Source organism: Oryctolagus cuniculus, chromosome 11 (genome assembly GCF_051225735.1).
Source record: "Oryctolagus cuniculus isolate XC-2025 breed Fujian yellow rabbit chromosome 11, ASM5122573v1, whole genome shotgun sequence".
Classification (NCBI taxonomy): domain Eukaryota; kingdom Metazoa; phylum Chordata; class Mammalia; order Lagomorpha; family Leporidae; genus Oryctolagus; species Oryctolagus cuniculus.
In genome coordinates, this window is record NC_142877.1 from 27,286,064 (window position 1) to 27,312,028 (window position 25,965).

At 54.9% G+C, this 25,965-nt stretch overlaps 1 protein-coding gene across 2 annotated transcripts; it reads right to left on the bottom strand.

Moving 5' to 3' along the window:
- Positions 1 to 3,058: 3,058 nt before the first annotated feature.
- On the bottom strand, positions 3,059 to 22,348 carry NSFL1C (NSFL1 cofactor). 2 transcript variants are annotated; one of them, XM_051845176.3, is made up of 9 exons: positions 22,231 to 22,348; positions 20,259 to 20,359; positions 13,585 to 13,659; positions 8,977 to 9,142; positions 8,289 to 8,381; positions 7,738 to 7,847; positions 6,637 to 6,774; positions 4,097 to 4,261; positions 3,059 to 3,237 (listed from the first exon to the last, which is right to left on the bottom strand). In XM_051845176.3, exons 1-9 carry the CDS (start codon positions 22,333 to 22,335, stop codon positions 3,075 to 3,077), a joined length of 1,116 nt encoding a protein of 371 aa, XP_051701136.1. In that variant the 5' UTR covers positions 22,336 to 22,348; the 3' UTR covers positions 3,059 to 3,074. The 2 variants fall into 2 exon arrangements, with proteins under 2 accessions (XP_051701136.1, XP_051701137.1); XM_051845177.3 differs by lacking the exons at positions 13,585 to 13,659; positions 20,259 to 20,359; positions 22,231 to 22,348 and adding an exon at positions 9,669 to 10,850.
- Positions 22,349 to 25,965: the final 3,617 nt, after the last annotated feature.

Genomic DNA, 25,965 nt, shown 5'->3' on the forward strand with positions numbered 1-25,965 from the left:
TGTGATCGCTGGAAGCCAAGTTCAAAGCCAGGCCTGCCTGCCCCAGGCTCTCAGATGCCCTTTGGGCTTATCCCTTAAGGCAGAGAAAATCTTTGACCTCCTTGTTTGAGAACCAGGCCAGGAATAGCCCTTTAGAATCTAGCTCCAGGGTGCCCTCTTGTGGCTCCTGTGTCCACTTGCACTGGTCAGCCGCGCCGCAGAGCCTTGTGCTCCAGGGCTGTGGCTTTGCCGTGAGGGTTTGGATGCGGTTCTGCCTCTTATTTCGTGTGTGTGAGTTCAGGCAAGCCCCTGACCATGCTGGGCCTCAGTGCTGTCTTCTGTAAGGTGGGCAGCCACGGAACCTTTGGGTTGTTGTACACATGGCTTGGCTCAAAGTTAGTGCCCAGCAGACTGCAGCTGCTACTATGGGCAGCAGCTAAAGGCTAAAGGTTGGAGCCTTTAAAAAAAAATTTAGCCGGTGCTGCGGCTCACTAGGCTAATCCTCCACCTAGTGTCGCCGGCACACCGGGTTCTAGTCCCAGTCAGGGTGCCGGATTCTTTCCCGGTCGCCCCTCTTCCAGGCCAGCTCTCTGCTGTGGCCCGGGAAGGCAGTGGAGGATGGCCCAAGTGCTTGGGCCCTGCACCCCATGGGAGACCAGGAGAAGTACCTGGCTCCTGGCTTCGGATCAGCGCGGTGCGCCGGCTGCAGTGTGCCGGCCACGGCGGCCATTGGAGGGTGAACCAACGGCAAAGGAAGACCTTTCTCTCTGTCTCTCTCTCTCTCACTGTCCACTCTGCCTGTCAAAAAAAAATTTTTTTTTTTAATATTTATTTGGAAGGAAGAGTTAGGGAGGAGGTAGAGGGAGGGGGGAGAAGAGAGGGGAGGAAGAGGGAAGAGACATCTTCCATTTGCTGGGTTTACTCCCCCAAATGGCTGCAATGGCCAGGGTTGGGCCAGGCAGGAGCCAGGAGCTTCAGCACGAGTGTAGGGACCCAAGCACTTGGGCCGTCCTCCCCTGCTTTCCCAGGTGCATTAGCAGGGAGCTGGACCAGAAGTGGAGCAGCCAGAACTCTGGTGGTCATGTATGATGGCAGTGTTGCTGGCCGTGGCTTAACTTGCACCAGAGCCGACCCCTAAAGGCCTAGTCTGGGCCTGTAGGGTCTCCAATGCTGCTGGGGTGGGAACCTGGCGGTTGGTGAACCTAGTGGAGCTGAGGGGCTGGGCAAGGTGTTGGGGGCGTTCAATACTCCCGGTCCCCCCCCCCCCCCCCCCCCGCCGCACCTGTTTTCATTCCACCTTTTCACCAGCTGGGAGGACCTGAGGCCGCAGGTGCCTTTGGAGCGATGCCACCTTGTGGCTGACCGAGAATTTGCACCCGGAGGCAGGGATGGAGGGGCGGAAGTTCCTAGGGGGTACCACACGGGGGCACTCCCAGCAGTGCTGTCTTCCTCCTCAAGCCCAGCAGGCTGTGATCTTTCTCAGCTTTATTCGTTGAGTGTCACGGTAGTGAAGGGTACAGAAATCCCTGCCTACAGGCGTTTAGCATCGATGAGGGCCAGCAGACAGACTCGGAGTAGAAGAGGCAGGGAAAGAAGAGCAGGCAGAGGGGGACGGGTGGGGCTGTCTGGTGGGCTCTCGAGGCGCCCCGGGGAGGTTGTGCTCCCTGTGTGAGCAGCTGTCAGGGCAGGCGCCCACGAGGCTGGTCCAGGAGAGGGCAGCCCAAGGATGACCAGCGGCACCCGGGGACTTGCTGAGGCCTGGACGTGGCGTGAGGACACTGTGAGAGGTGCGGTCCCACGGTGCAGGGCTGGCCCGGGCTGGGATCCAGTGGAGGCTGTGCTTCCTCTGGCCCTCTGCACGTCTCTGGTGGGCGTGGCAACCTGGACCCTGAGCCTCAGTAACGAGCCTCTTGTGGCTCATGGACGAGCCTCCCCCCCAGGCCACCCAGTCAGAAAGCCTGGGCTGGACCCAGCTTGCTGCAGTCTGTGGCCCTGGGCCACCTGACCTGCACAGCAGTCGTGTCAGCTGCCTCGCTGGGTGGATCTGCCCTCTGCCAGCTCCTCTGAGTGGTGCGTGCCCGTGAATGCAGCGGCTGAGGACATGGCGAGAAGGGGCTGGGCACGGGCACACAGGGCGCAGGTCCTGGGTGCGCTCAGGTAGCACCTGAGCCCAGGTCTGGCACTGGCACTGTCTGGGGACTTCCAGCAGCCCCTCAGAAAGCACCAACTCCGTCCTCGTTCTGCTTTTTAATGGCCAGGGTGGCACTGGGCCCTCCAGATCTGCCTGTTTCCAGTGACTGCCGTCTGCAGGGCCCCCTCCCCTGCTCAGGCTCTGGGGACACCGCAGGCTGGGCTGGGGCAGGGGTGCAGCAGCAGAGGACTGGCACGGACTGTGTGGAAGGAAGCCCGAGGCTTGGACGGACTTTGATGTGTTCAATGGGGAGGTGAGTGGGCCCCATCTCTCCCAGCTCTGGGGGTGGCAGAGGCTTCAGGTTGGGACAGCTGCCCCATTATCCCAAGTCAGTGGGGCACAACTGTGACGCAGGCGCTGCAAACCCCAGCCAGCAGCACGTCTGCCCCATGGTTCTTTGACTCTTAGGCCCAGCTCCCTCGGGCTTCCATGAGCCGTCTCATGGGAAACCCCCCACCTCAATGTGTGGAGGTATAGCTCACTTGTCCACGGTGGGGGGCAGTGGGAGGGGCCTGCGGGGGGCAGGTGCTGCTCTGCCCCCCTTCCCCATGGAGGAGGCATCCGGGGCAGTCAGTGGGGGAGCTGCTAGTGCCTGAGGGATTCCTGGGGAGGTCGGATGATGCTTCCTCTCCTCTCCTCCCGCCCTCCGGGTAATCTGACTTTAGGGCAGTCACTGCTCCTGCCACAGCGTCCATGGACCATGCTGGGGACAGTCCTTCGTTTTTTTTGGTGGTTTTATTATTTTTCTTTAAAGTCCATCTTCACAAAAACCCAGGAAATGAAACTAAGGAGAAAACAAATGTCCAACTGAGAACCAAGAGCCCAGAGCTACGGCCGAGACGCGGTGTGCACTGGACTGGGGGTGTGCACGGGGGTGGGGGGCAGGGCTGCCGGCGCCGGGAGGCTATGTCAACCGCTGCACGATGACGGCATTGAGCAGGTTGGCTTCCTTCAGGGTCTGGCTCTCGTCCGCCAGCTCTTTGTTCGGGAAGGTGGTCATGAGGACAAAGCTGGTGGCAGCCATGGCGGGCCGGGCGTCCACGATGAAGAGTCGGATGTCGCTGACCCTGGCGTGGGGTAAGCAGAGAGGTGGTGAGCGGGGCCTGGCTTGATTCTTGCCTTTCTAGTTCATCAGGCCACATTCGGGTCCCATGTTCCAGAGGCTCCCGCCTGACTGCTTCCCATGATCCCCCTCACAGCTCAGCCCCTGCACTGTGTCCTGGAGGAGACCGTCTCCTATAGCCCAGGAATTGCCACAAGGGCCAAAGTGTCCTGCTTGTGTCACCATATCTGTGAGAATTTACAAGGGCCAGGAATCCCTTCTCCCACACTGCTGGTGCCTGGGATGTGGGGAGAGTGGGAACAGCCCGCCTCCTTCCCTAGGGGACGGCAGACGTTTGTTCCTGCCTCCCACCCGACAGCCGGCCCAGCTAAGGGCCCACACGGAGGCAATCTGAGGCTGCTGTGTGGGCCGTCCCCCAGTCATGCTGGGGTTGATGAGGGGCAAGGAAGAGATGTGCCATAGCTTGTTTCACACCCTAGGACTGCTACCCCATTGGCTGGGCCCACTCGGCCTGGCTGACACGATGCAGCCACCCTGTTCTACAGAAGGCCGCTGCTGTATTTCCACCGGCAACCACCCACCAGCTCGCACCGCCTCTGCTTCCTTGCCCTTAAAGCTGAGGCGGCACAGTCTGCTCTAATCTGGCCCCCGGGGCCTGAGACAGTGGAAACAGGTGTTACAATTCTCAAAGGCCAGGTTACCGGCCCTGGACCCCTCGGTCTCACGGAGAACAGCAGTTCTGGTCGTATCTATATTCAACCTTCAGCCTGAAGGAAGTGAGAAGGGACAGGCGCCTGCCGGTCGGGAGGAAGAACGGCGCTCTACTCCTCTCACACAAGAGGCCAGAGCAGACAATCTGGTACCTGTGGCTGTGGTTGAACTTCTGCACCAGCCGCCCACCGTCGGCAAGCCGTATTTGGATATTTGTGGTAGGCTCTGATTCGTCGATTAAGATGGAAGAACTGGCTTTGGCTTCGTTTTCTGCCTGCTGGGCTGGAGAGCTGGCACTCAACACCTGGGGGGCAGTGCTGAAGGGAGAGGACCCGTCAGGACGCAGGCGGAACCCAGGCCCTAAGGACTCTTCTCAGTAGTCTCTGGTGGCCCCTGACAAAGCTGCCCAAGCAGAACTTCAAGAGCCAGCAGCTTCAGTCCCTGAACCACACAGTGCTGCTCGCTCTCCCACCCTGTGTAACCGGGCGAGTGACTCCTCACCTGCGCAAGGGCTGGAAGGGGGGGAGCAGATGCAGGCCAGCCTTGGCCAAGGCAGAGGCTCACCAGGCTGGAAGGGTTGCAGCCTTAGTGCAGTGGCTGAGGCCGTCCTGGCACAGCCTGGCAGCTGACTGGTGACAGGAGGTGGCTTGGACCTGCATCCTATGGTTAACTCGGGCACACTGAGACGTCGTGGGGTTTCATGACGTCTGCTACAGCGGGCAGGGCGCTGACCTCGGCACAAGCTGAACCAAGGCTGGAACTCACCCACTGGGCATGTGCCTTGGCTAAGTTACTCAGTAAGGACAATAAATAGGATTTCTAACAAGGGATGGGGCACCTCCCTTGCTCAGTTTCTGTGCAGACTTACCTAAAGCATGGGGGTCCTTGATGCTACACAGACTCCCCATTCACCACCGGAGTCCTGCCCTGCCTCCCTCTTGGCAGACGACGGAAGCCGGTAAGTGAGCATGCACTAGCCTCCCCTGCTGTGCCTCTCATTCAACCAGCTCCTACTGCTCGCCTTCACCCTGATCTTCACAGCCCAAGCAGGGCACCTGTAGCAAATCCAACTGCAGGGTCTGTGTCTCACAAACCCTAGGCCCTAGGAGAGCTAGGAAATGCCACACCAGCAGAAGCTTCCCTGGCAGCTGGGACAGCAGAGGCTTCGAGATGGTGCAGTCTGATTTAATCACCAAGCTATGTATGTAAATAATGCATATTAGAGAAATAAAACTCAGGACTGCTTATTTCCAAGGCAAACTTGAGAACATTTTCTTAAAAAACATAGCAAAAGGAAAGGTTTTCCATCTAGCTTAGCTGTGTGAAACTCTGAACATCTGTCTCCATGAAAAGCCAATCCTGAGTGAAGTGGAAGGGGCCCTGGACGCTGGTGCACACGCGTACTTACTTTCTAGCGGCACCTCCTGTTGGGCTATGATGTCCACTAAACCCAGCCTGCACGGCCCCTTACAACAGATGTGGGGTAGAAAACTGACACCATCTATTTGAAGGGCAGTTTGACATCTTAACGTGAAGACCTTCTGAGCCAGCAATTGTATTTGTAGCTCAGCTTTAGGGAGTACACGAAGCTTTACTTAGATTCACTGCAGTACTGTTCATAATCCTGGCAGCGACCAGCTAACTCACATGGACACTAGTGTAGAAATGCATTTCTGAATATGGAATGACCACAGGACCTCTGGCAGAAGCAGGTGCTACAGCACCATGTTTACAAACACCGGCAATGCTAGCGGGGCGTCCTCCCCTGGGGGCGTGTGTGTGAGCTGGCCATTCCTGGGGGTTACAGGGAGTTGTTACTCTTCATCTGCACTATTTTTCTAAAATGCAAGGAAAAAGTTGCAAATGCCTCACAGACACTGCCCAGAGCCACACGGAGGCTCACTCCAGGCAGGCTGTCCCAGTAAATAAAGCCTTGGGTCTCTGCCAACCTAACTTCTGATGCTTGCTCCCAATGAGGCACAAATGGCTGGTAAGGAGGGGATTCTAGGAGGGCCAGCTGCAGGTCGACCAGGCCAAACCCTTGAAACCCAAGAGCCTCAGTGTTCCCAATGTAAAACAAGGGCTGTACTGGCAAGGAGAGGGTCACTGCTCTGCCTGCCTGCGCAACCTCACGGCCAAGGCCAACAGTGGGCCTTTGAGAGAAGACAGCTGGCAAGGGCCTGGTGGGAGAACCCTGCCTTTCAGGGATCACAGTGACTATTACCCAGTCAGACTCAAGTGGGGTTGAAATGCAAGATCAAGAATATCTGTTGGCGGGGGGCTACGGAGGTGAGAAAACAAGGTGGTGACAGCAAGAGACAAGTGCCAGGTAAAGACGAGTTGCTGGGCAGCCCTGAGTGGGGGCAACCCTGCCCTGGAACTTCCTTGGACCAATGCTACGGGGAGGCCTGGTGGGTAGGGGACTCCAACTTCTTCTTCCCCTCAGCATCTCCAATTCAGGCCTGAAGCCATCAGGGAGATACTGCCTTCCCTGGCTACCCTAGGGTCGCCACAACAACGCTGACCTTGCTGCGGTAACAGCAGGGTAAGGACTCCTTAGAGGAAACAGGCTGAGCATCAGGCCTGTTCAACCTGCAGCGCACATCTCCCACACTCTTCCTCACAAAATAAGCCAGAGTGTTCCTTGGACGGCAGAGTTTGCAGAGAGCAGCTGGCCCTGGCTGCTCCTCACCTGCCCAGTTTCTGACCCTCGCCGGTGAAGGCTTTGAAGGCTCCCTTGGGCTTCACGAAGTCCTCATCCCGATGGTCCTCCATGTCCAAGTTCACCTGCCCGCCGTGAGCTAACCTCCGCAGCTCTGCTGGCACCTCCCTGTGGGAGAAAGGGCAGGCAGGGTGGAAACGACAGTGCGGGGGCTGAGGGGAGATGAGACCTCTCGGGCCCCGTGGTGAAGCCGGCTGCCCTCTGGAGGGAGCTGCTGACTCTGGCGCCTAGCTGTCCGCTCCACCCCTACACACACTTCTTTTCCCTCGCAATTCGACTTTCCTCCCTCCTCTACTCTGAGCCCTAAGCAAACACATACAAAAAACTCTGGACCGTGAATTCATGGGAAAGCACTTCGCTCCCAGGGCTATGTGCAGACTGGGCAGGAGTGGGTTGCATACTCGGCCCCCAGGGCCTCCCTTCCCCAAGGGGCCGTGCCCGGGACACACCTGAGCATTTATGCAACTCCCCAGCAAGTCTGCACACACCCCAACCCCACTGGAGCCACCCGAGGAATGAGGAGAGTGGCTGAAGTTTCTGGAGTTGGTAGGAGAGGTTGGAAACGTAACTTGCCTGACAGGAATAGTGTCTGTGCTCCTGTCGCCCACGGGCACACGCCTATTTCTTATTTGGCCATTTGGCTCTGCTCCCAGAGGGAAAATGGACAAACAGCGTTTCTGGAGCAGATCTGTATCTCAACCACGCAAAACCTGCTTTAAAGAATTTACTTTCCCGTGGCAGGTTACTTATCCTCGTGGTTCAGACACACATGCTGGAGTGCCTGTGTTCAACCCCCAGCTCTGGTGTCTACCCCGGCTTCCTGCCTGTGCAAACCCTGGGAGCTCAAGGGTTTGGGTCCCTCCACCCATGCAGGAGACCAGGACTGAGTTCTGCACTCTCGGCTTCAGCCTGGCCCGGCCCTGCCGTTGCCAGTATTTAGAGAGTGAGCCAGCAGATGGGGGCTCTCTAATAAATCAGTATTCAGAAAGTTTTTCTCAAATCATACACGTTCTGCCTCCTGTTGCACCTGCCATCTCATTTACTGGTTCAGAAGGTGGTTTTTCAGCTCACCCTCTGCGAATAGACTCCAGAAACTGGGCATTGGACGGGTCCTGGTAGCTTCTGAGGTCACCGTTGTCCAGGCTGAATCCACTCTTCCAGAGCTTCAGCACTACATGAACCTGAAGTGACAGGAGGTCAGGCAGCTGGTACGTCTGCCAGGTTGCTGACAGCGTACCAATGTGAACCTAAATTAGTGGGGCTTCTCCTCTTTCACTGTGTTGGTTTTAGAACACCAACCAACCCTTGGACACACACACACACAGGTGTGCAAAAGGAAATCAACCAGTGCCCAACCAAATCAGCACTAACCTCAAGAGGAAGGTGCTGGGCGCGGGGAAATGAGCAGGGGCTTTCTTTTAACGAGACCTGGAGTGTGTCCTGTTCCTGCCACTCGCCAGCCGCGTGGCTCTAGGCAGGTGACACGATCCAAGTTGTGCCTCCTCCCTGCCCCAGCAGAGAGCTGCCTGGGTCCAGAGGGAGACTGCAGGGCACCATCGACGCAGGCCTCCCTCTCCAGCCTGGCAGAGCAGCAGTTCCCACCTTCCCTCCCGGATACTCACATCTTGGCTGGAATGCCGCCGCCTCTCTCCTGCCACATAGGCTGACTCTTCCTCTGGTGTCGCCCCCAGGCGGTAGCCACCCCCTGCAAATGGCTATAAAGGACAAATTGATAAATGCTGGGTGGAGCGTTACTCAGATACAATGATGCCTCTCAGGTGAGTGGGGAAGAGGACACGGTTCCTAACCAGGTTGCTTCACCAGGCCCACTTTCTCTGGGCATCACACTTGGTGCCTACTGGGCCAGGCAAGATGGTAAATGAAATAAAGGACCCAAACTGGAGTGCAAGCTGGCAGGAGTGCATGCCTGATTAAAGGGAGCAGCTGCCACCAGGCTCTGGTTACAGGGCCCTGTAGGAATCTGGGTGCAGGAATATACTAAAGACTTGGATTTTTCCAGAGAAGCCAGAAATCTAGATTTTATGTAAAACAGGTAGCCATTAATCCAATGAAAACAAAACACCTAGTAGGCCAAACTGGACAGGACGAATAAAACATGTGCAGGACCCACACGCCACAGGCCTGAGAACTATGCCCCCAAATCTTCAGTTTCATGTTGAAAGGTTAAAGAGAGAAACTACGCTAGTCTTCTTCTGCAGAGCAGGCCAAGCCAGCAAGAAGAAAAGCATGAGCAAAAGCCCCCTTCCCCAGCCGGGGGTCCCGGGGGCAGACGGCGGCCGGCACGCTCACCCTTGGTTTGCTTGTCTCTCCGGGGCTCTTGGTCACACGTTCCACAGCTACAGCTCCGTGCTCCTTGGCACCTTTAAAGAGGTCGTCCACCAGCTCGTTGGGACTTTTCTTCCTCGGAGGGCCAACAATCTGCTGTCCGCTTCTCTCTGAGCCCCCAGCATAAAACCTGCACAGAAAATGTGTGGCTTAGTATCAGACACACTTGGAAAGCAGGAGAGCACGCGCCAGACTAGGCTGGGTGTTGGGCACAAGGTCAAGTGTACGATGCTCATCTTTAAGGAACCTGCTGGCTAGCTGGGGGCAGCGGTGAGGAGGCAGGTACGACGCGGTGTGAGCAGCAGTGCAAGTCAGTAAGTGGGAACACTGGGCTGGGAGGGCAGCTGAGGCTTCCTAGAAGGGCGTCTCCTGGGCCGAGTGTTGAGGACGGGCTGATCAGGGAACAGCATTCCAGGCATGCGCAACAGCATGTCAGCTCAGAGTCCCGCTGGGAACCTCCCAGTCAGTGGCCAGCAGCTGCACGGGTCAGAAGCACTACCCCAGCAGCTCCAAGTTACCGGTGGTAGTGTGTGGTTAGTACAAGCAGCTGGGCTGCATCCTGGCTTTGCCACTGCGGGACCTTCTAAGCCAGTTTGCTGCCCTCTACATCTCCTTTGTCTTTGAAACCGGAAGGAAGTAGCACATGCCCTACCTACCTGCTCCTTAAGTCAGGGCCGTGAGGTTCAAACCAGCGGATGTATGCAAAAGAACAAGCACAGAGTAACGCACGCATGTAAGGTGGTGTGACACAGCCCTAGGAACTCCCCACGCCGCACCACACTGCTCCTGGGACACACACTGGTGGCCCCAAGCAGAGAGGGGAAGCTCCAATCTCAAATACTCAAACCCAGGCCCTGAGACAGCCACTCTGGGCATAGCAATAGGCCTGGCATGGCCTGAGATTCAGCTAGTTTGTTTTTTTTTTTTTTTTTTAACCTGACTCCTTATCATTCCTATTCACAGTTAAGTCAACAGATAGTTCCCAAGTGGGTTGAAGTGAAAACCTGTAACATCATCCCCGGCTCTCTATTTCCCAGCATTCACCAGGATATGCAAAGCTCTGGCAGGACAAGAATACCAGCATCATTTTGGGTGTGGAATGCTGAGGGGCCCAGGAAGTAATGGGGCCGTGAAGTACAGGAACATCGCTCAGAACATGTCACTGGTCGGGCGGGGCAGGGCGAACTGTTTAGCAAGTCCCACACAGCGCAGTTGGTGTAGCAAGTTAAGCCTCGGCCTGCAACTCTGGCATCCGCTGAGGATGCCGGCTCGGTTTGTGTCCTGGCTGCTGTACTTCTGATCCAGCTTCCTGTTAATGGCCTGGGAAAAGCAGCGGAAGACGGCCCAAGTGCTTGGGCCCCAACACTCAGGCTTCAGCCTGGCCTGGCATTGGCCGTTGCAGCCCTGTGGGGTAAACCAGCAGACAGAGTATCCTTCTGTGTCTCTCTCTCCCTCTCTGTAACTCTTTCAAAATAAACTTAAAAATTTTTAAAGATTAAATTGAAAGGTAGAGTTACAGAAGGAGGGAGAAACAGATCTTCCATCTGCTGGCTCACTCCCCAAACGGCCGCTACGGCCGGGGATGGGCAGATCCGAAGCCAGGGGCTTTTTCTGGGTCTCCCACGCGGGTACAGGGGCCCAAGGACTTGGGCCATTCTCTACTGCTTTCCCAGGCCATAGCAGAGAGCTAGATTGGAAGTGGAGCAGCCAGGACTCAAATCAGCACACATGTGGGATGCTGGCGCCACAGGTGGAGGCTTAGCCTACTGTGCCACAGTGCCAGCCCAAAATAAATACTTTTTTGAAGATTTTTAAAACAATAGTTTGTGGAAAATTTAATTAAAGGATACCTATTTTGGTGTTAAAATTTTTGAAATCTAGGCATGGTTTTTATATAATATGCATTTCTCACATTCTTTTAGAACTCTCATGTACACACATTTAAAAATTTTTGCACTTAAACAAACTTATCTTAATTCTGTTTTTCTGCCCGCACTATGGTGCAGCGGGTTAAAGCCCTGGCCTGAAGCACCGGCATCCCATATGGGCGCCGGTTTGAGTCCCAGCTGCTCCTCTTTTGATCCAGTTCTCTGCTATGGCCTGGAATGGCAGAAGATGGCCCAAGTCCTTGGGCCCCTGCACCCACGTGGGAGACCCGGAAGAAGCTCCTGGCTTCGGATCAGCACAGCTCTGGCCGTTGCAGCCATCTGGGGAGTGAACCAGCGGAAGACCTCTCTCTCCCCATCTCTACCTCTCTCTAACTCGGTCTTTCAAATAAAAATAAATTTTGTTTTTTAAAAAAAGAAATTCTATGTTCCATGAACTTTGGATGTACCTTGTACTTGATGACACTGCCTTTCACTCAAGGAGTTAAAACTCTACAATTAACATATTCCTGAGCCTTGAGTGTAGCTCAAAGCAAAGTTCGGAGGCAGTGTGAAGGTCACACCGTGGATAAAAACAGAGAACAGAACATATGTAATTTCTCAGGCCACTTCCCAAAGACTGGCCGTGACGAAGTAACTGCATTTCCATAATGGTTACTACACAATGTTCTTAGAAGTATTTGCCAGGCCGAGGCAGAGCACATGGAGAACCAAAACCCGTGAAATGAAGCTGCAGCCAGTTCACTCTTGTTTATGCCAGGTGGATAAAGTTCTGCGCAACGGACTGTAAGGTCTTATTAAGGGATCTTAAGCTTTCCTTTAAGAGCTGGGAGCCTCACAAATATTCATGCTCCTGACCTTGCTTTTCATTTCTAGGAACTATTCTAATAATCAGAAACATGGCCAGTGATTAATACACAAAGATGTTCAGAGCACTGATATTTACAACAGTAAAACAATCTAAACAATCAAAATGTTGGACATCCCATATGGTGATTACAGCCACTGCAAGCTGTACAAAGAATTCTAACAACAGGGGGACGTGTTAAGATGTAGCATTTATCTGGGGCTGGCACTGTGGCACAGCAGGTTAAGCTGCCATCTGTGGCGCCAGCATCCCATATGGGTGCTGGTTCAAGTCCCGGCTGTTCCACTTCTGATCCAGCTGCCTGTTAATGTGTCTGGGAAAGCAGCAGAATATGGCCCAAGTACTTGGACCCCTGCACCCACACTGGAGACGTGGATGAAGCTGCTGGCTCTGGCTCTGGTCTGGCCCAGCCCTGGCCATTGCAGACATTTGGGGAGTCAACCAGTGGATGAAAGACTTTCTCTCTCTTTCAAATAAACAAAATAAACTTAAAAAAAAAAAAAAAGTTGCATTAATTCAACAAAAGCAAGAAATGAAATGATCTGACCCTCTCCATGTGAAATACAAAATAATCGAGACTGAATGGGAATATACCAAAATATTAACTGCAGTCACCAAAGGATGGATTGCTGCTAGACTTTTCATTACACTAGCCTACCTTCCATAGTGCATATTAATTTTTATAACATTCCCAAGAGTTAAAAACAAACAGCGTGTGTGTTGGAGGAATATATACTTATAAGGCTATTATTCTGTTATTATGTGATATATTGCTTTTTCAGCTAAAAACAAAAAGCTGAGAAGAAATATTCCCAAAATATTGATAACCTGGTCATGTCCAAGTTGAGGTATTATGAACAACTTTTTTTTTTTAAATATTCTTTTTTTATTTTTTATTTATTTATTTTTTATTATTTTTTTTTTGACAGGCAGAGTGGATAGTGAGAGAGACAGAGAGAAAGGTCTTCCTTTGCCGTTGGTTCACCCTCCAATGGCCACTGCGGCCGGCGCACCGCGCTGATCCGATGGAAGGAGCCAGGTGCTTCTCCTGGTCTCCCATGGGGTGCAGGGCCCAAGCACTTGGGCCATCCTCCACTGCACTCCCTGGCCACAGCAGAGAGCTGGCCTGGAAGAGGGGCAACCAGGACAGAATCCGGAGCCCTGACCGGGACTAGAACCCGGTGTGCCGGCGCCGCAAGGCGGAGGATTAGCTTAGTGAGCCGCGGCGCTGGCCATGAACAACTTTTTATCAATTTGCTTCCCTCGGGGCCAGTGCCGTGGCTCATTTGGTTAATCCTCCACCTGTGGCGCTGGCACCCTGGGTCTAGTCCCAGTTGGGGCACCGGATTCTGTCCCACCTGCTCCTCTTCCAGTCCAGCTCTCTGCTGTGGCCCGGGAGGGCAGTGGAGCATGGCCCAAGTGCTTGGACTCTTGCACCCGCATGGGAAACCAGGAGGAAGCACCTGGCTCCTGGCTTCGAATCGGAGTAGCTCCGATCATAGCGGCCATTTGGGGAGTGAACCAACGGAAGAAAGACCTTTCTCTCTGTCTCTCCCTTTCACTGTCTAACTCTATCTGTCAAATAAAAAAAAATTGTTTCCCTCTTCCCAATATTTCTCAATAACCCATAATACCCCAGAATACCATAAAAGAAAAAACATTAACAGGGGACAGGGATCACTTCCAAGCTGTAGGAGGTAGGAGCCTGTTCCTACTCGGACTGGCCTACAGTAATGGCTAACAGCTATGGCATCTGTCCCCCCATTAAGTTATCTGTGACTGCACTTTCCTGTGCATTGTGTCCTCTATCAGACTCACCTCTGGCCCTCCTCCTCCTCCTCCTCTTCATCTTGGTCATGAATGAGGTCTCTGAAGGATGTTACTCTATTGTCACTGGAGACACAAAAAAGAACAAATTTCAGGGAAAGCTAAAGAAAGGTAATCTCTATTCTCAGCTGCTGAGTTGAGGACACTGGGGTTTAATTTTTTTTTTTGGTAGAGCAAGAAAGGGATATATGTGGAAAAGGTCAATCCCCAAATCTGTATGCAAACACAATGTGCCCTTTTCCCTTCAATGTCACACAGGACTGAGAGCGAATTAAATGAGGTAAAATGGAAACCAGTATCAGCTGTCCTGTGGGATGGAGAAGATGCGGTCATTATTACTTAAAAATTTACTACTGGATAACTTTTCATCACTTAATTTTTGAAAAGTTTATTTTTATTAGAAAGGCAGAGATGGGGAAGGGGAGATGGAGGGAGGGAAAGGGGTAGGAAAGAGAGGAGAGAGAGATATCTTCCATCTGTTTATTCCCCAAGTCCTGCAGCAGCAGGGGCTGGGACAGGCTGAAGCCAGGAGCCAGGAACTCCATCCAGGTCTCCTACGTTGGTGGCAGGGACCCAAGTACTTGAGCCACCATCTGCTGCCTCCCTGGGTGCTCATTAGCAGAAAACTGGAGTAGGGGTGGGCACTCTGCTATGAAACATCTGGCTGGGTGGGGACTTAACTCACTGTACCACAACAGCCATCCCTCATTGTTTAATTGTTAAATATGGCCAGGCACTGATCTGGGTGCTACTTCTACATAGATAATACAGATAATCAGTTGGTTCTTACAAATTAGTGGAACACATGGGCCAGGAGAGCATCCATTCAACGCTGCACAACGGGGCCACGTGTGTACTGTTCCAAGTGTGTATGGGGAGGAGGATCAAGAAAGGTGCCCCCAAAAAGGCACCATTTGGCTGGAATGCCAAAGAACCAGAGGACCGGCAGGCGGCGGGGGCTGGCAGGAAAAGGGCACCAGAGCGCTCTTCCAGGAATGCTGCGTGTGCAAATGCAGACCCGGGAGCGCAGCGCATCTCAGGAGGGACAGGGAGTGAAGAAGCAGGAGTGAGCGTGTGGCTACCCAGCACTGCAGCGGAGAAGGCTCCTTTCTCTGCTGTAGGCCGGCCAAGAAAACTTTTTATTATTATTATTTTTGACAGGCACACTTAGTGAGAGAGAGAAAGGTCTTCCTTCCATTGGTTCACCCCCCCAAAATGGCCGTTACGGCTGGTGCTGCGCCAATCCCAAGCCAGGAGCCAGGTGCTTCCTCCTGGTCTCCCATGCGGGTGCAGGGCCCAAGCACTTGGGTCATCCTCCACTGCCCTCCCGGGCCACAGAAGAGCGCTGGACTGGAAGAAGAGCAACCGGGACAGAATCCAGCGCCCCAACTGGGACTAGAACCTGGGGTGCCGGTGCTGCAGGCGAAGGATTAGCCAAGTGAGCCATGGTGCCAGTCAAAACTATTATTATTTAGGGGAACAGCAGAGTCGTGTGGGTCGGGAAGGGCAAAGCCACAACTGGGTGAGAAGGGGCTGATGGTCTCCCACTGCCACCTTTGTTGTATCTTAAACCTGTCTTCAAGAAGCAAACCTAGTTTTCAGGATCCTAAGACACAAACTCTATGCTCAGGGGGAGAGCAGGTTTCCTGTCTGTGGCAGAGAGGGGAACGCAGCGTTAGCAAGGCCGACTGGGAGGAGCGGCTGTCTGCTAGAAGGAAGCTCCAGCTGGGTCTTGAGGTTTATTCCAAGGAGACGGTCAGGGACCACAAGAGGCTCTGAGGGCAGATCAGCCAGAAATGAGAGGACAGAGACCAATCAATGTGGCAAGTGCACTCTTGGCTTGGGTGAGCAGAAAAGCCTCCTGGGCATTCCCTAGAGCACAACAGGACATACGTGGTTCAAAGGACCCAAGTGATGTTTACACCAGTGTCCGAGAGGCTGATTCTACTTGCTCCTCTTCCTAGTTTTCCAGAGAGACTTGGCCAGTCTTCAAATGAGCAGGCTAGGTGAGCATCTGCGGGAAAAAACCCTCTCTCCTTGTTAACCCCCTTCAGATATGCCTGTGTATACACATCTGAGCAGACGACTCGCTTAGGCAGGGTTTGTTTATGTCCGTTAAAATTCACACCCAGACCTGGTTGGAATCAGACAGATTCTGGCATCCATGTATCTAGTTCCAATCCAACTCTGCCTCTGCTGGGATGCTGAGTGCACTGTTCAACGCCTTCATTTCCTCATTGCAACCGAAAGCCACCGCGTCAGCCTGCTGGGCATTCTGTGTGTAGCCAGGGGACGCAGGCAAAGCCCTGTCAGCCTGACTGGCACATACATACACACCACTCTTGAGTAGTGGTTCTAAGTGTGGTCTTTGCACACAAATCAAACTCGGGAAAGGGTGCCCAGCAATCTGACTGTAAGGAGCCCTCCATGGACTTCCACTGCAGACTCAGGTTTGAGAACGACCACTCTGGCTGGAGTAAATGCATGGGGTGTCCAGGGCCATTAACCATTTCAGAATACTTTGTCCTATGATCTCCACAAGTGGGCAAAATGTCTCAGAAATTGGAATTTTTCTGCATTAAAAACTTGCCCAGCCGACCCCAGCAAGCTGAAGGGACACAAGGTCAGAGCCCCTCTCCTGCTTTCCCTCTGCTCGCCCTGGCTCTACAGCGGTTCTCTCCTGTGACCATGGAGACGCTGCTGCACGGTCCTGGGGGGGAGCCACTAGCCACGTGTGGTGCAGAGCATCTGAGCGTGGCTACTGCCAAGGAGCAATGCAACGCTTCTTTTATTTTAACTAACTTACGCAGCTACATGAGGTCAGTGGCTGTGGTTTTGGAGAATCACAGCTTTTTCCCCCCCTTTCATGGGACAGAGACGGGAAGAAGCTGTTGGTTATTTGTTGCTCAACCCTAAGCACAGAGGTGGGAGGTGCTGGCCTGGAGGCAGCACACAGCAGTGGAAGCAGCTTCGGGTTTGGACAAGTGTGGCCTCGCATCTGCCCACCAGCAGCCGTGAGCTCCTCGATGAGCACTCACCCTACTCCTCAAGCTGCTGAGGTGTAAGAGAACAGAGGTGCCAGAATCTGACAGACGTGAAATACTAGCCTCCCACTTCCAGAAACACAACTTACCTAAAGAGGGAAAAAAAATCAAGCTGAGTATCAGGAATGAGTTCAAGACAAGACAGAAGTTACCCAGATTGTGTGGATGATACTGTCACAGCAGCGTGGCCGGGTCTAAGGACAGGACCAGGGCACGCTGCCTAGCCACGTCAGGGCTGCCGGGCTTGAGAGAGGGGTAGGGATGGAGGTGAACCTGGAAGGGTTTGTTCACACACGAGAGTGGGCATGTCCATTTGGGTAAGATGTTTAAACGGAAGTGGAACAAAATAAGGCAGAACTGAGACACCAAAAGAAATCAGCTCGGCTGGAACAAAGGAGTTAGGAAGGAGGAAAAGGGATTAAGTTTGGGGCAAACTCCGGAGGACTTCAAAGGAGAGGTGGAACACCACCACGGCCGAGAGCTGAGGTGCTGGATGCAGGACAGCCCTGCACCGGAACCCTTGTTTTCGTGGGAAGACACGAGCTGGCCTGTCCTCACTGCACAGGGTTGTCGTGAAGACTGAACCAGTGTGTCCGTGAGGACTTTCCCCGGGCCTGGCACCCGCTAACTGCACACACACGAACTCGGGAACTCATTACTGAGGAGCCCGGTTTTCTCCCACAGCAACGGTTAACCTCTTTAGGTCCCCTAGCCCTTTGAGGATCTGATAAAAGCTATGGATTCTCTTGCCAGGAAAGATACCTGCACATGCGCACAAACTTTTGGCTACAATTTCAGGCCATTTATGGGCCTCCTCACACCCAGTCCAGATTCCTCCTAGGGTGCAGGGTTCCACCCTGAGAACCCGTGTTCTAGGGACAGAGGAGGCCCTCACTGGTGTGTTGCTGTGGCAGTGGTGATAACACGGACTGGTGTCCGACAAGATGGAGGGGAGAGTAGGGAGAGGCCAGCAGCTGGCTAAGGGGCTTGCCACAGCCAGGTCGAAGGGAGTCTGGTCCCACAGAGTCCTGATGAGCGAGCCGCGTCTGCCTTCTGAGAACAGGGGTTTCCTCCTGGCTGAGGATAGCAACACAGTGAACTCGGCCCTCCCTTACCCCAGCCAGCCCAGTACGCAGTCTGAGTCCTAACCAAAGCAACAGGCAAGGCCTCGGAGCCTGGGGTGCATCCGGCCCAAATGCTGTTAATTCTTTGGCTTTTGGGTCTATTTTAAAACATCTGTAGGGGCCGGCACTGTGCTGCAGCAGGTTAAACTGCTGCTTGGGTCATTGGCATCCACATCAGAGTGTCAGTTCGAGTACTAGCCACTTCACTTCAGATCCAGCTCCAGGCTAATGTGCCGGGAAAGGTAGTGGAAGATGGCCAAGGGCTTGGGCCCCAGCCACCCACATACAAGACCCGGATGGAGTTCCTGGCTCCTGACTCCAGCCTGGCCCAGGCCTGGTTGTTGCATCCATTTGGGGAATGAACCAGCAGATCTCCTGACACCCTGGCTTTCAAATAAATGAATAAATCTTTAAATATATATATATATATATATACACGCATATATATATACTTGTGGAATGAGCAGGATATATGCACTGGCAAAAATAAAATGACAACAGTAGGTAATAGAGGTCAGTGTTGTGGTGCAGTAGGTTAAGCAGTCCATGTCAGAGCACCGGTCTGAGTCCTGGCTGCTCTGTTTCCAATCTACCTGCCTGCTCATGAGCTTGGGAAAGCAGCAGATGATGGTCCAAGTAATTAGGAACCTGTCCCCTGCATGGGAGATCCAGATGGAGTTCCTGGTTCCTGCTTCAGCTTGGGCCAGCTCTTGTTATTGTGGGCACTTTGGGAATGAACTAGCAGATAGAAGGCATCTGTCACTTTGCCTTTTGAATATTTTTTTTAATAGCAAATCATACATAATGTCTTTTCTTTTTCTTTCTTAATTTTTTTTTTAAAGGCAGAGTTACAGAGAGGCAAAGGCAGAGAGAGGTCTTCCATCTGTTGGCTCACTCCCCAGATGGCCCAATGGTCAGAGCTGTACCAATCCGAAGCCAGGAGCTTCTTCCGGGTCGCCCACACAGGTGCAGAGGCCCAAGGACTTGGGCCATCTTACATTGCTTTCCCAGGCCACAGCAGAGAGCTGGATCGGAAGTTGGAGCAGCCAGGACTCGAACTGGCACCCCTATGGGAAGCTAGCCCCGCGGGCCGCAGCTTCAACCACGTATGTGCCACAGCACCGGTCCCTCATATGTGTTCTCATTGCTATACTCAATATTAACTCATGTAATCTGACATGTGGTGGGCACTACTGTCACTCCATCTGACAGGTGAGGAAAGCAGACCGAGATAATAACCTGCTCAAGGTCACAGAGTAGTGGCAGAGCTGGGATCTGAACACAGGCCACAGTCTAATAAGTCACTGCCTCAATGCGACTCTGGGACCCCTGGAGGGAAGAGGAATGGCTGGCTCTGGAGGTCCAGTTTCAACTTCTCCACCTTGTCTTCCTCCCGTGCCCCGACAGTAACCATGCTCACGTTCTGGGCAATCAGCCCTAAGAACAGCCCTCATCCTAACAACCACACCGGGGCAGGAACTTCCTGACGCACCCCTGCTGACACCTCTCAGACAAGCACCTGGAATTCACTTTGCGGTTCTCTTTTCCCGAGACGGAAGGTGGGGAAAGAGGTTAAGGAAGCAATGAGATCTGAGGTTAGCGCTCCTTCTTCAAAGGCAGGAAATGTCCATTAAGACTCAAATGCCATTAGAAAGAAACACAATTTATCACTTCATGGCAAACAAACAAACAAAAACATCTACATGTGTTCTTGGATTGAATTCAAACCCAAATAAAATATCAGAAAGCAGGAGCAGTCAGGCTAAAGCAGAGAGGTCACAGTTCAGACACACCCGCCACAAGAGGCCCTGCCTGTCCCCTGGGAGCCCAGCACTGTCCCACTCTGCACATCGCAGCTGTCGCCTCCCTGGGAGCCAGGGGGCTGGGCCCCAGTAAGGTCTCCCTAATCCACCAGGGAAGTGTGTGTGGTGTATTTTCTACCTGACTTCTTACGGGTTAACAGGCTTCCCAAAATATCAACACAGCCTTTGTAGTCACCTACCCTACTCTTTTACAATAATAGCACCTGCAGGAGGTCCTCTGGCTTCTACTTAAAAACTTCCGAAGACAGGGCAGTCACTGCTCGTATCTCATGGCTAGAGACGCTCCAAGACCCTAGGCGGGCTCCGTGGCATCTCCAGGCTGACCCACAGTCACTCAGGGAGGATGCCTGCTCTCAGCGGTGGCCACCCACCACGCAGTGTGATTTTTCCACGCAAAGCTCTGGTCCACACACCCCCGCCTTGTCAAGTCAGGAACAGCTCCCAGCATTGCTGAAAACTCATGTGGCAACCATTAAAGCTGGTTAACGCACCTAGGAAAGCAAAAGATGGCCCAAGTGCTTGGGCCCCTGTACCCACGTGAGACCTGGTTGGAGTTCCTGGCTCCTGGCTTTAACTTGGCCGTTGCAGCCATTTGGGGAGTGAACCAGCGGATGGAAGATCTATGTCCCTAAAATGAATCTTCAAAAAAAAAAAAAAAAAGAAGTGGCCCTTACCTGGGGGCTGTGCCTCTGGATACTGAACTGGGGGCTGCCTGCGAAGAAATGGTCACGATATCTTCATCCCCTCCATCCTCATAGAAGCTCGCTAGTGCGATCTGAAACAGAGAGGTAGGACCTTGGGACCCTGAACAGCCTTCACCTAACCCACATCTCATTGGCGCACAAAGGAACAAAGACACAGCCATGCTTACCAGGAGGCCTGTGACTGGGGCCACAGAAAACTGGCCTGAAGGGTAACAGGCTTCCTGCTAGTCTACGTGTCGCCTGGGCAAATCTCACCCAGGGAGCGCTGGGACGGAGCACACTCTGCACTCTGCCAGGAACAGCAGCGTCCACTGGCTGAGCACCCCGCTATGTGCCAGGTCCTCCTGTGTTGCGACAGGCGCTACCCTGAGAAGTTAAGAAAGCTGCCCGAGTTTCACAGATGGCAGTCTGGTTGAGGCAGTCTGGCCAGGCTCTCGCCCTTAAGCTGCCGTGTTATGGCCAGAGGCCTGGGGCTGTGGGACTAGTTGGAGTCGCTTCCTCTCTTTTCTTTCTGAAGCCCAGTTTCCCAAACTGTGAACCGGGGCACACCTGCCCCAGTCTGCACCCTGGACGAGTTGACCCGTCAGGATTTACGCACTGTCAGGAATTCGCTCTACACCACAGGAGGACCACGGGAGTCCTGAGACCCTGTGGGATGTAGCACACATCCTTCTTCTCACTGGATAGGCAGTCACCAACGGCTCGTTCCCAGGGGAGGAGAAAGGGCCCTGGGACCCACAAAGGTGAAGACGACGCAGCTCCTGCCCCCAAGACCAGCAGCCTCACAGCGGGCAGCGAGCTCAGAGGCAGCCTGGTCTCAGGGCATCCACCCGTGCGGCGTTCAGCCTTCAGGAAGGCTACATGCCGGCCCTGCCTGCGGTACACGCGCGAGCCTCAGTTTCCCCACTGGCAGTGAGAGGAAAACCCACAGCATTGTATTTTCAGGGCTTTGGGGCCAAAGCTTTTGTTTCGCATTTCTGCCGGGCCCAGGGACGTCACGCCGCACCTTAGCTTTGGGGAGCAACTGAGACGGGGGAAGTCCGCCGTGCGGCGGCGCACTGGCTGCTGGGTGGAAGACCCTGGGCACAGCCCCTGCCCTCTGGGATTCCGGCTCCTCGGTCATACACCGGGGCTAGTTTACCGGACCTGTCTGCCTCCGACCACACAGAACTGAGTTCTAGTCTCCTCTCTCCCGCTCCGTAACCAGCGAGCCTCAGGGCACATGACCTGACCGCCCCAGGGCCACAAGGCCGAAACCAGCGCCCGGCTCGCGGCAGGGCCCCAGCAACCACAGTCAACACTACGGGAGCCTGAGGCCGGCAGAGGCCGTTTATGCAATCGCGTCTCCCACCGAGTACTCTGGGCAGGCACCGTTCCGGGTGCCTGGGGACCCACCGGTGCGCACAAACCGCCCCCTCACACGTCATCTTCCAGTATTTAATGAGCATTTACTATGCGCCAGTGACCAGGGCAGCGAATTCCACGGGGAAGTTCGCCGCGAAAGGTGAAGCGGCTCCTGCCTGACGTCACCTCCCCGCAGGCACACGCAAGCGGTCAGGCCGGAGGGGGGCGTGGGGCCAGCTCTCGGGCGGGACCTCTCCCTCCATCCGCGACCCGGCGGCGGAAACGGGAGCCGGGCATTGCGACCCACCCGGCCCCGGCCTCCAGCGGCCGCCACGCCCCCGGGCGGTCCCGCTCCACGCGGGCGAAGCAGGGGGGAAACTGAGGCCCAGCAGGGGACGCCGGGGACCGCTCGCGTTCCCCACGCCCCAGTAGCGCCGGCGACGCGCAGCAAACGACCCCTAGACCGTGAGGCCTGGCTCCGGCGCCGGCCGGCCAGGCGGGGATGACTGTGCGCTTCGGCCACCGCGGGCTCACCGTGCTGGGCGCCCCTGCCCCGCGGCCCGCTCCCCGCCCACCGCCGCCCGCCTCGCGGCCCTACCTGCAGGTCCCAGCCGGCAGACTCGAGGAAGAAGCGGGCCCGGTCCTCCTCGGCGCCCGTCACCGCCACGAACTCCCTCAGCGCGTCCTGCCGCTCCGCCGCCATCTTCGCCTTGTGCACCTCCCAAAGTGCTCCGGACGCCGCCGCACGGCCCGAATCCCGTTGCTGCGTTCCGCCCGCCGCTCGAGCCGGCCCAGCCCCTGGGCGCCCGCCGCAGGCCACGCCCCGCGCAGTGCCTCACGCAAAGCCCTCCGTGCGGGAAACCTCGCCGCTCCGCGCCCTCTGGCGGCCGCGGCGCGCACCGCAGCCCAACGGCGGGCGTGGAAGCCCGGAAGAGAATGGGGGGTGGGGGGAGGCTGTCTCTCCGGCAGGTGCCTGAGGGGCGGAGGGTCCCCGAAGGAGTCGAATCGGCAGTTACTCGGGGGCTCGTCCCTTCGTTTCATCAACGCATTCGTTCGCTCATTCACTAGTTCCGGCGTTACTGACAGCCATCAAGGATTCTGGGCTCTTCCAGGGCGGTGGAACAAAGTCGCTGCCCCCCTGTCGCTCACATCCCAGAGGGGAGAACACAAGCCAGCCAGACCCGGACCGTCACGTCACTCACTCCTCTGCCCACAACCCTTCCGTGGCTCCCTGTCTCGCTCCGACGGATGCCAGCAGCTCCCAATGCTCCAGGCACCGCGCCCTGCTTGCTGCTCCTGGAATGTTCCAGACGCACGCCTGCTGCCCCCTTTCCCTTGCCGTCTCCAGCCTCTGCCCCTTCTCAGACACTGTTCTGTTCCCTGGGTCCTCAGCTGCTTTACCACCCTGCCTGGGACACTCCCACACCTTCTTCAGGTGAGAAGGAGTTGTTCCTAAAAGCCTGCCAGGTGTTCAAAGGAAACACCTGCTGAGCCTCCCACCTGAGCAGCACAGAGCTGGCGCCCTCAGCGATCAGGTGAATTTCACCTGGGTGAGGTCGGCATAGGGCCTGCTTCTGGTTGCCTTCTGGAGCACCCTTGAGCAGCCCCTTGCTCCTCACCCACGCCTGCCTTGCGCCTTCCCAGACTAGCCAGTAGCTTTCTCTTCAACGCCTCCTTCCGGGACAGCACTCTACCCCTCTCTGAAGGTGTTTTTGGTCAATGGTCTTCTAACCCCCAGGGCATAGGGAATCCCACCCCGCCCTGCTTAGCTGAAGCCCACCTTTCTAGGCCAAGCCGCTGGGTGCTCACTGTGGGACAGAAAATTCTGGCTAGCATTTGACCACTGTGAAACTCTTCCCAAGGCTCCTTGAAAGCCACTAGGCTTGTGTCTCCCGGACCCCTGTCACTCATATTCTGCCCTGCATAAATGTTATATTAACAATTTAAAAATTTATTTGAAAGGTAGAATGAGAGAGAGAGAGAGAGAGAGAGAGAGAGTCTTCCATCCACTGGTTCACTCCCCAGATGATTGCAACAGCCAAAGCAGGCCCAGGCTGGAGCCAGGAGCTTCATCCATGTCTCCCACGTGGATGCAAGGGCCCAAGCACTTGAGCCATCTTCTGCTTTTCCCAGGCCATTAGCAGGGAGCTGTATCAGAAGTGGAGCAGCTGGGACGTGAGCTGGCACCTACTTTAACCTTCTTACAGATCCTGTTTATTTCCATTGACCCATGCAAATAATACATGAAGTTTTCACATCACATGTTCTGAGCAGGTTTCCAGCTACACTGGGCCCTGGCAGGACCTGCGGGGGGAGGAACCCCCCAACTGAGGTGCATGGCCCTCCCAGCACCAGTGTCCCAGTCCCCTGTGGCGGCAGATGGCAGGTCCTGCACTCCTGGGCAACCGTTACTGTTACAAGAGCACTGGACTCACCTTCCGAGAAAGACAACACTGGGTATTGATTACAGGCCCGAGGGAGGAAGGAGCGGTCACCTCAAGGCCCCAGTCCATCTCCGCATCGAGAAAGGCGTCTGGGAATTTATGGAGTTCAGGTCACTGGGGCGGAACTGTCGCAACCAAGTGACAGCACAGAACAGGTGCAGAGGAAAGGGGCGGGGCAGGTCCTGGGAGCACCCACCTTGACAAACCGTGTCATCACACACGCTGTGTTCAGATGGCCACCAGGAAGCCACTGGAGGTGTGTCACTTTGCACGATACCGAGCCACAGGTAAGTCGATGAGTCTGTGCTGACCTGCGTAGGCTCCGGTTATGGAGCCGGCCGCAGCTGGCTGGTGCTGTCCAGTTTTATTAGGGGTCCTGATAGACAGCTCTTCTGGTCCTTTTTTTTTTTTTTTTTTTTTTCCAGTTCAGAAAACTATGATGGGACTGCAAGTTACTAGGCCATAAGTAGGCATGTGACTATTATGGGCTGTGAGTATGGGAGGCAGCCTCCGGAAACTTGCTGGTAAACAAGGGGGAGGGTCCACAGTGGCACCAGCCCTGCTCCCCTCATGGCCGTGTCCATCTGAAATGGGCCCCGACTTCCCAGGCTGTCCAGGAGGCCGAAGGCTCTCTGGACCACATTGGCACTTGGTTGTTTTCTCATTCTGGAAACTGACAATGATTTCATGTAGCTTAGAGATCCGTGGGTGATGGGCTCCCCAAGATCCAACTCCTCGATGGCCTTGGAATCTCTGAACCTGGCTGTGACACCCTCTTTACTTCTGGTCCACCGGGCAGAGCCCTTTCCTGGACCAGAGGGTCTTTGTGCTTCCTCCAGAGGCTGTGGAGAGGGACATCCTGCCTTGAATCACCCCCCACACTCCCCCCATGCCCCCACCCCTGCCGCTGAAGCCTGCAGGGCTGTGCCACGCGCCCCAGACATTCTTGAATGCGCCCTCAGTATCCTGACTCCGCCATCCTCAGGGCGACCCTGAGAGGTGAGTACTGTTTGCGGCATTTCGGCTTTACAATCGACATGAGCTTGAACCCAGGCCCCTGTAGGCCATGAGTCTGTTTTCCTGACCTCTGTGCCATCCTGTCCCGCCTTGGCCCCCAGAACTGCACTGGTCCCGGTCTGTCTGCTTCCTGGAAGCAGCTCCGGGTTGTCTTCCTGGGGGAGCTGACGTCAGAAGTGTGGCTGGAAGAGGACATGACCGCACGGTTAAGACCCAGCCAGGAGGCCAGATGCCACCCCGGAGGACTTGGGCTAAGGCAGACCCTGGGAACCGGCAGGTGATAGCTCTGGTAATTAATTGGGTACCCTGTCACCCACGTGGGAGACCTGGATTGAGTTTCTACTTCCTGGCTTTGGTCTGGTCCAGCCCCAGCTGTCGTAGGCGTTTGGGGAGTGAACTAGCAGTTGGGAGTTCTCTGTCTTTTAAAAGCAATAGATAAATAAATGAAACTAGGAAATAAATTCACCAATTTATTCAGTTATCAAGCTAAACTGACGTCCTCTTTGGCATAGTTTAAGCAATTTTTCTGTTTGTCCCAATGGAACTGTGTCTCCCTCTTCCTCTCTCTGTTCTTTCTCTCAATACCCCTAAAAGAGAAAGCAAAAACCCAGAGCAGCCTCCCACTGGGGGCCCCGGATCAGCCACACTCTGCTCCGCTCCCTGAGGGTGCCCCTGCACTTCTGGGGGCCCGCTTCCTGCCCACCCCCTGCCAGTCTCCACAAGGCACCTGACCCATGCTGGGGCTACTACAGGAGCCTCCAACTGCAGGTGGTGACCACAGTCACTAAAGAAGGGCCCAGACCCCAGGGCCGCCCTCTGCCTGTCACGTGGAGGGTGGTGGCCGCAGCTTACGGCCGGAACTGCGTAATGGC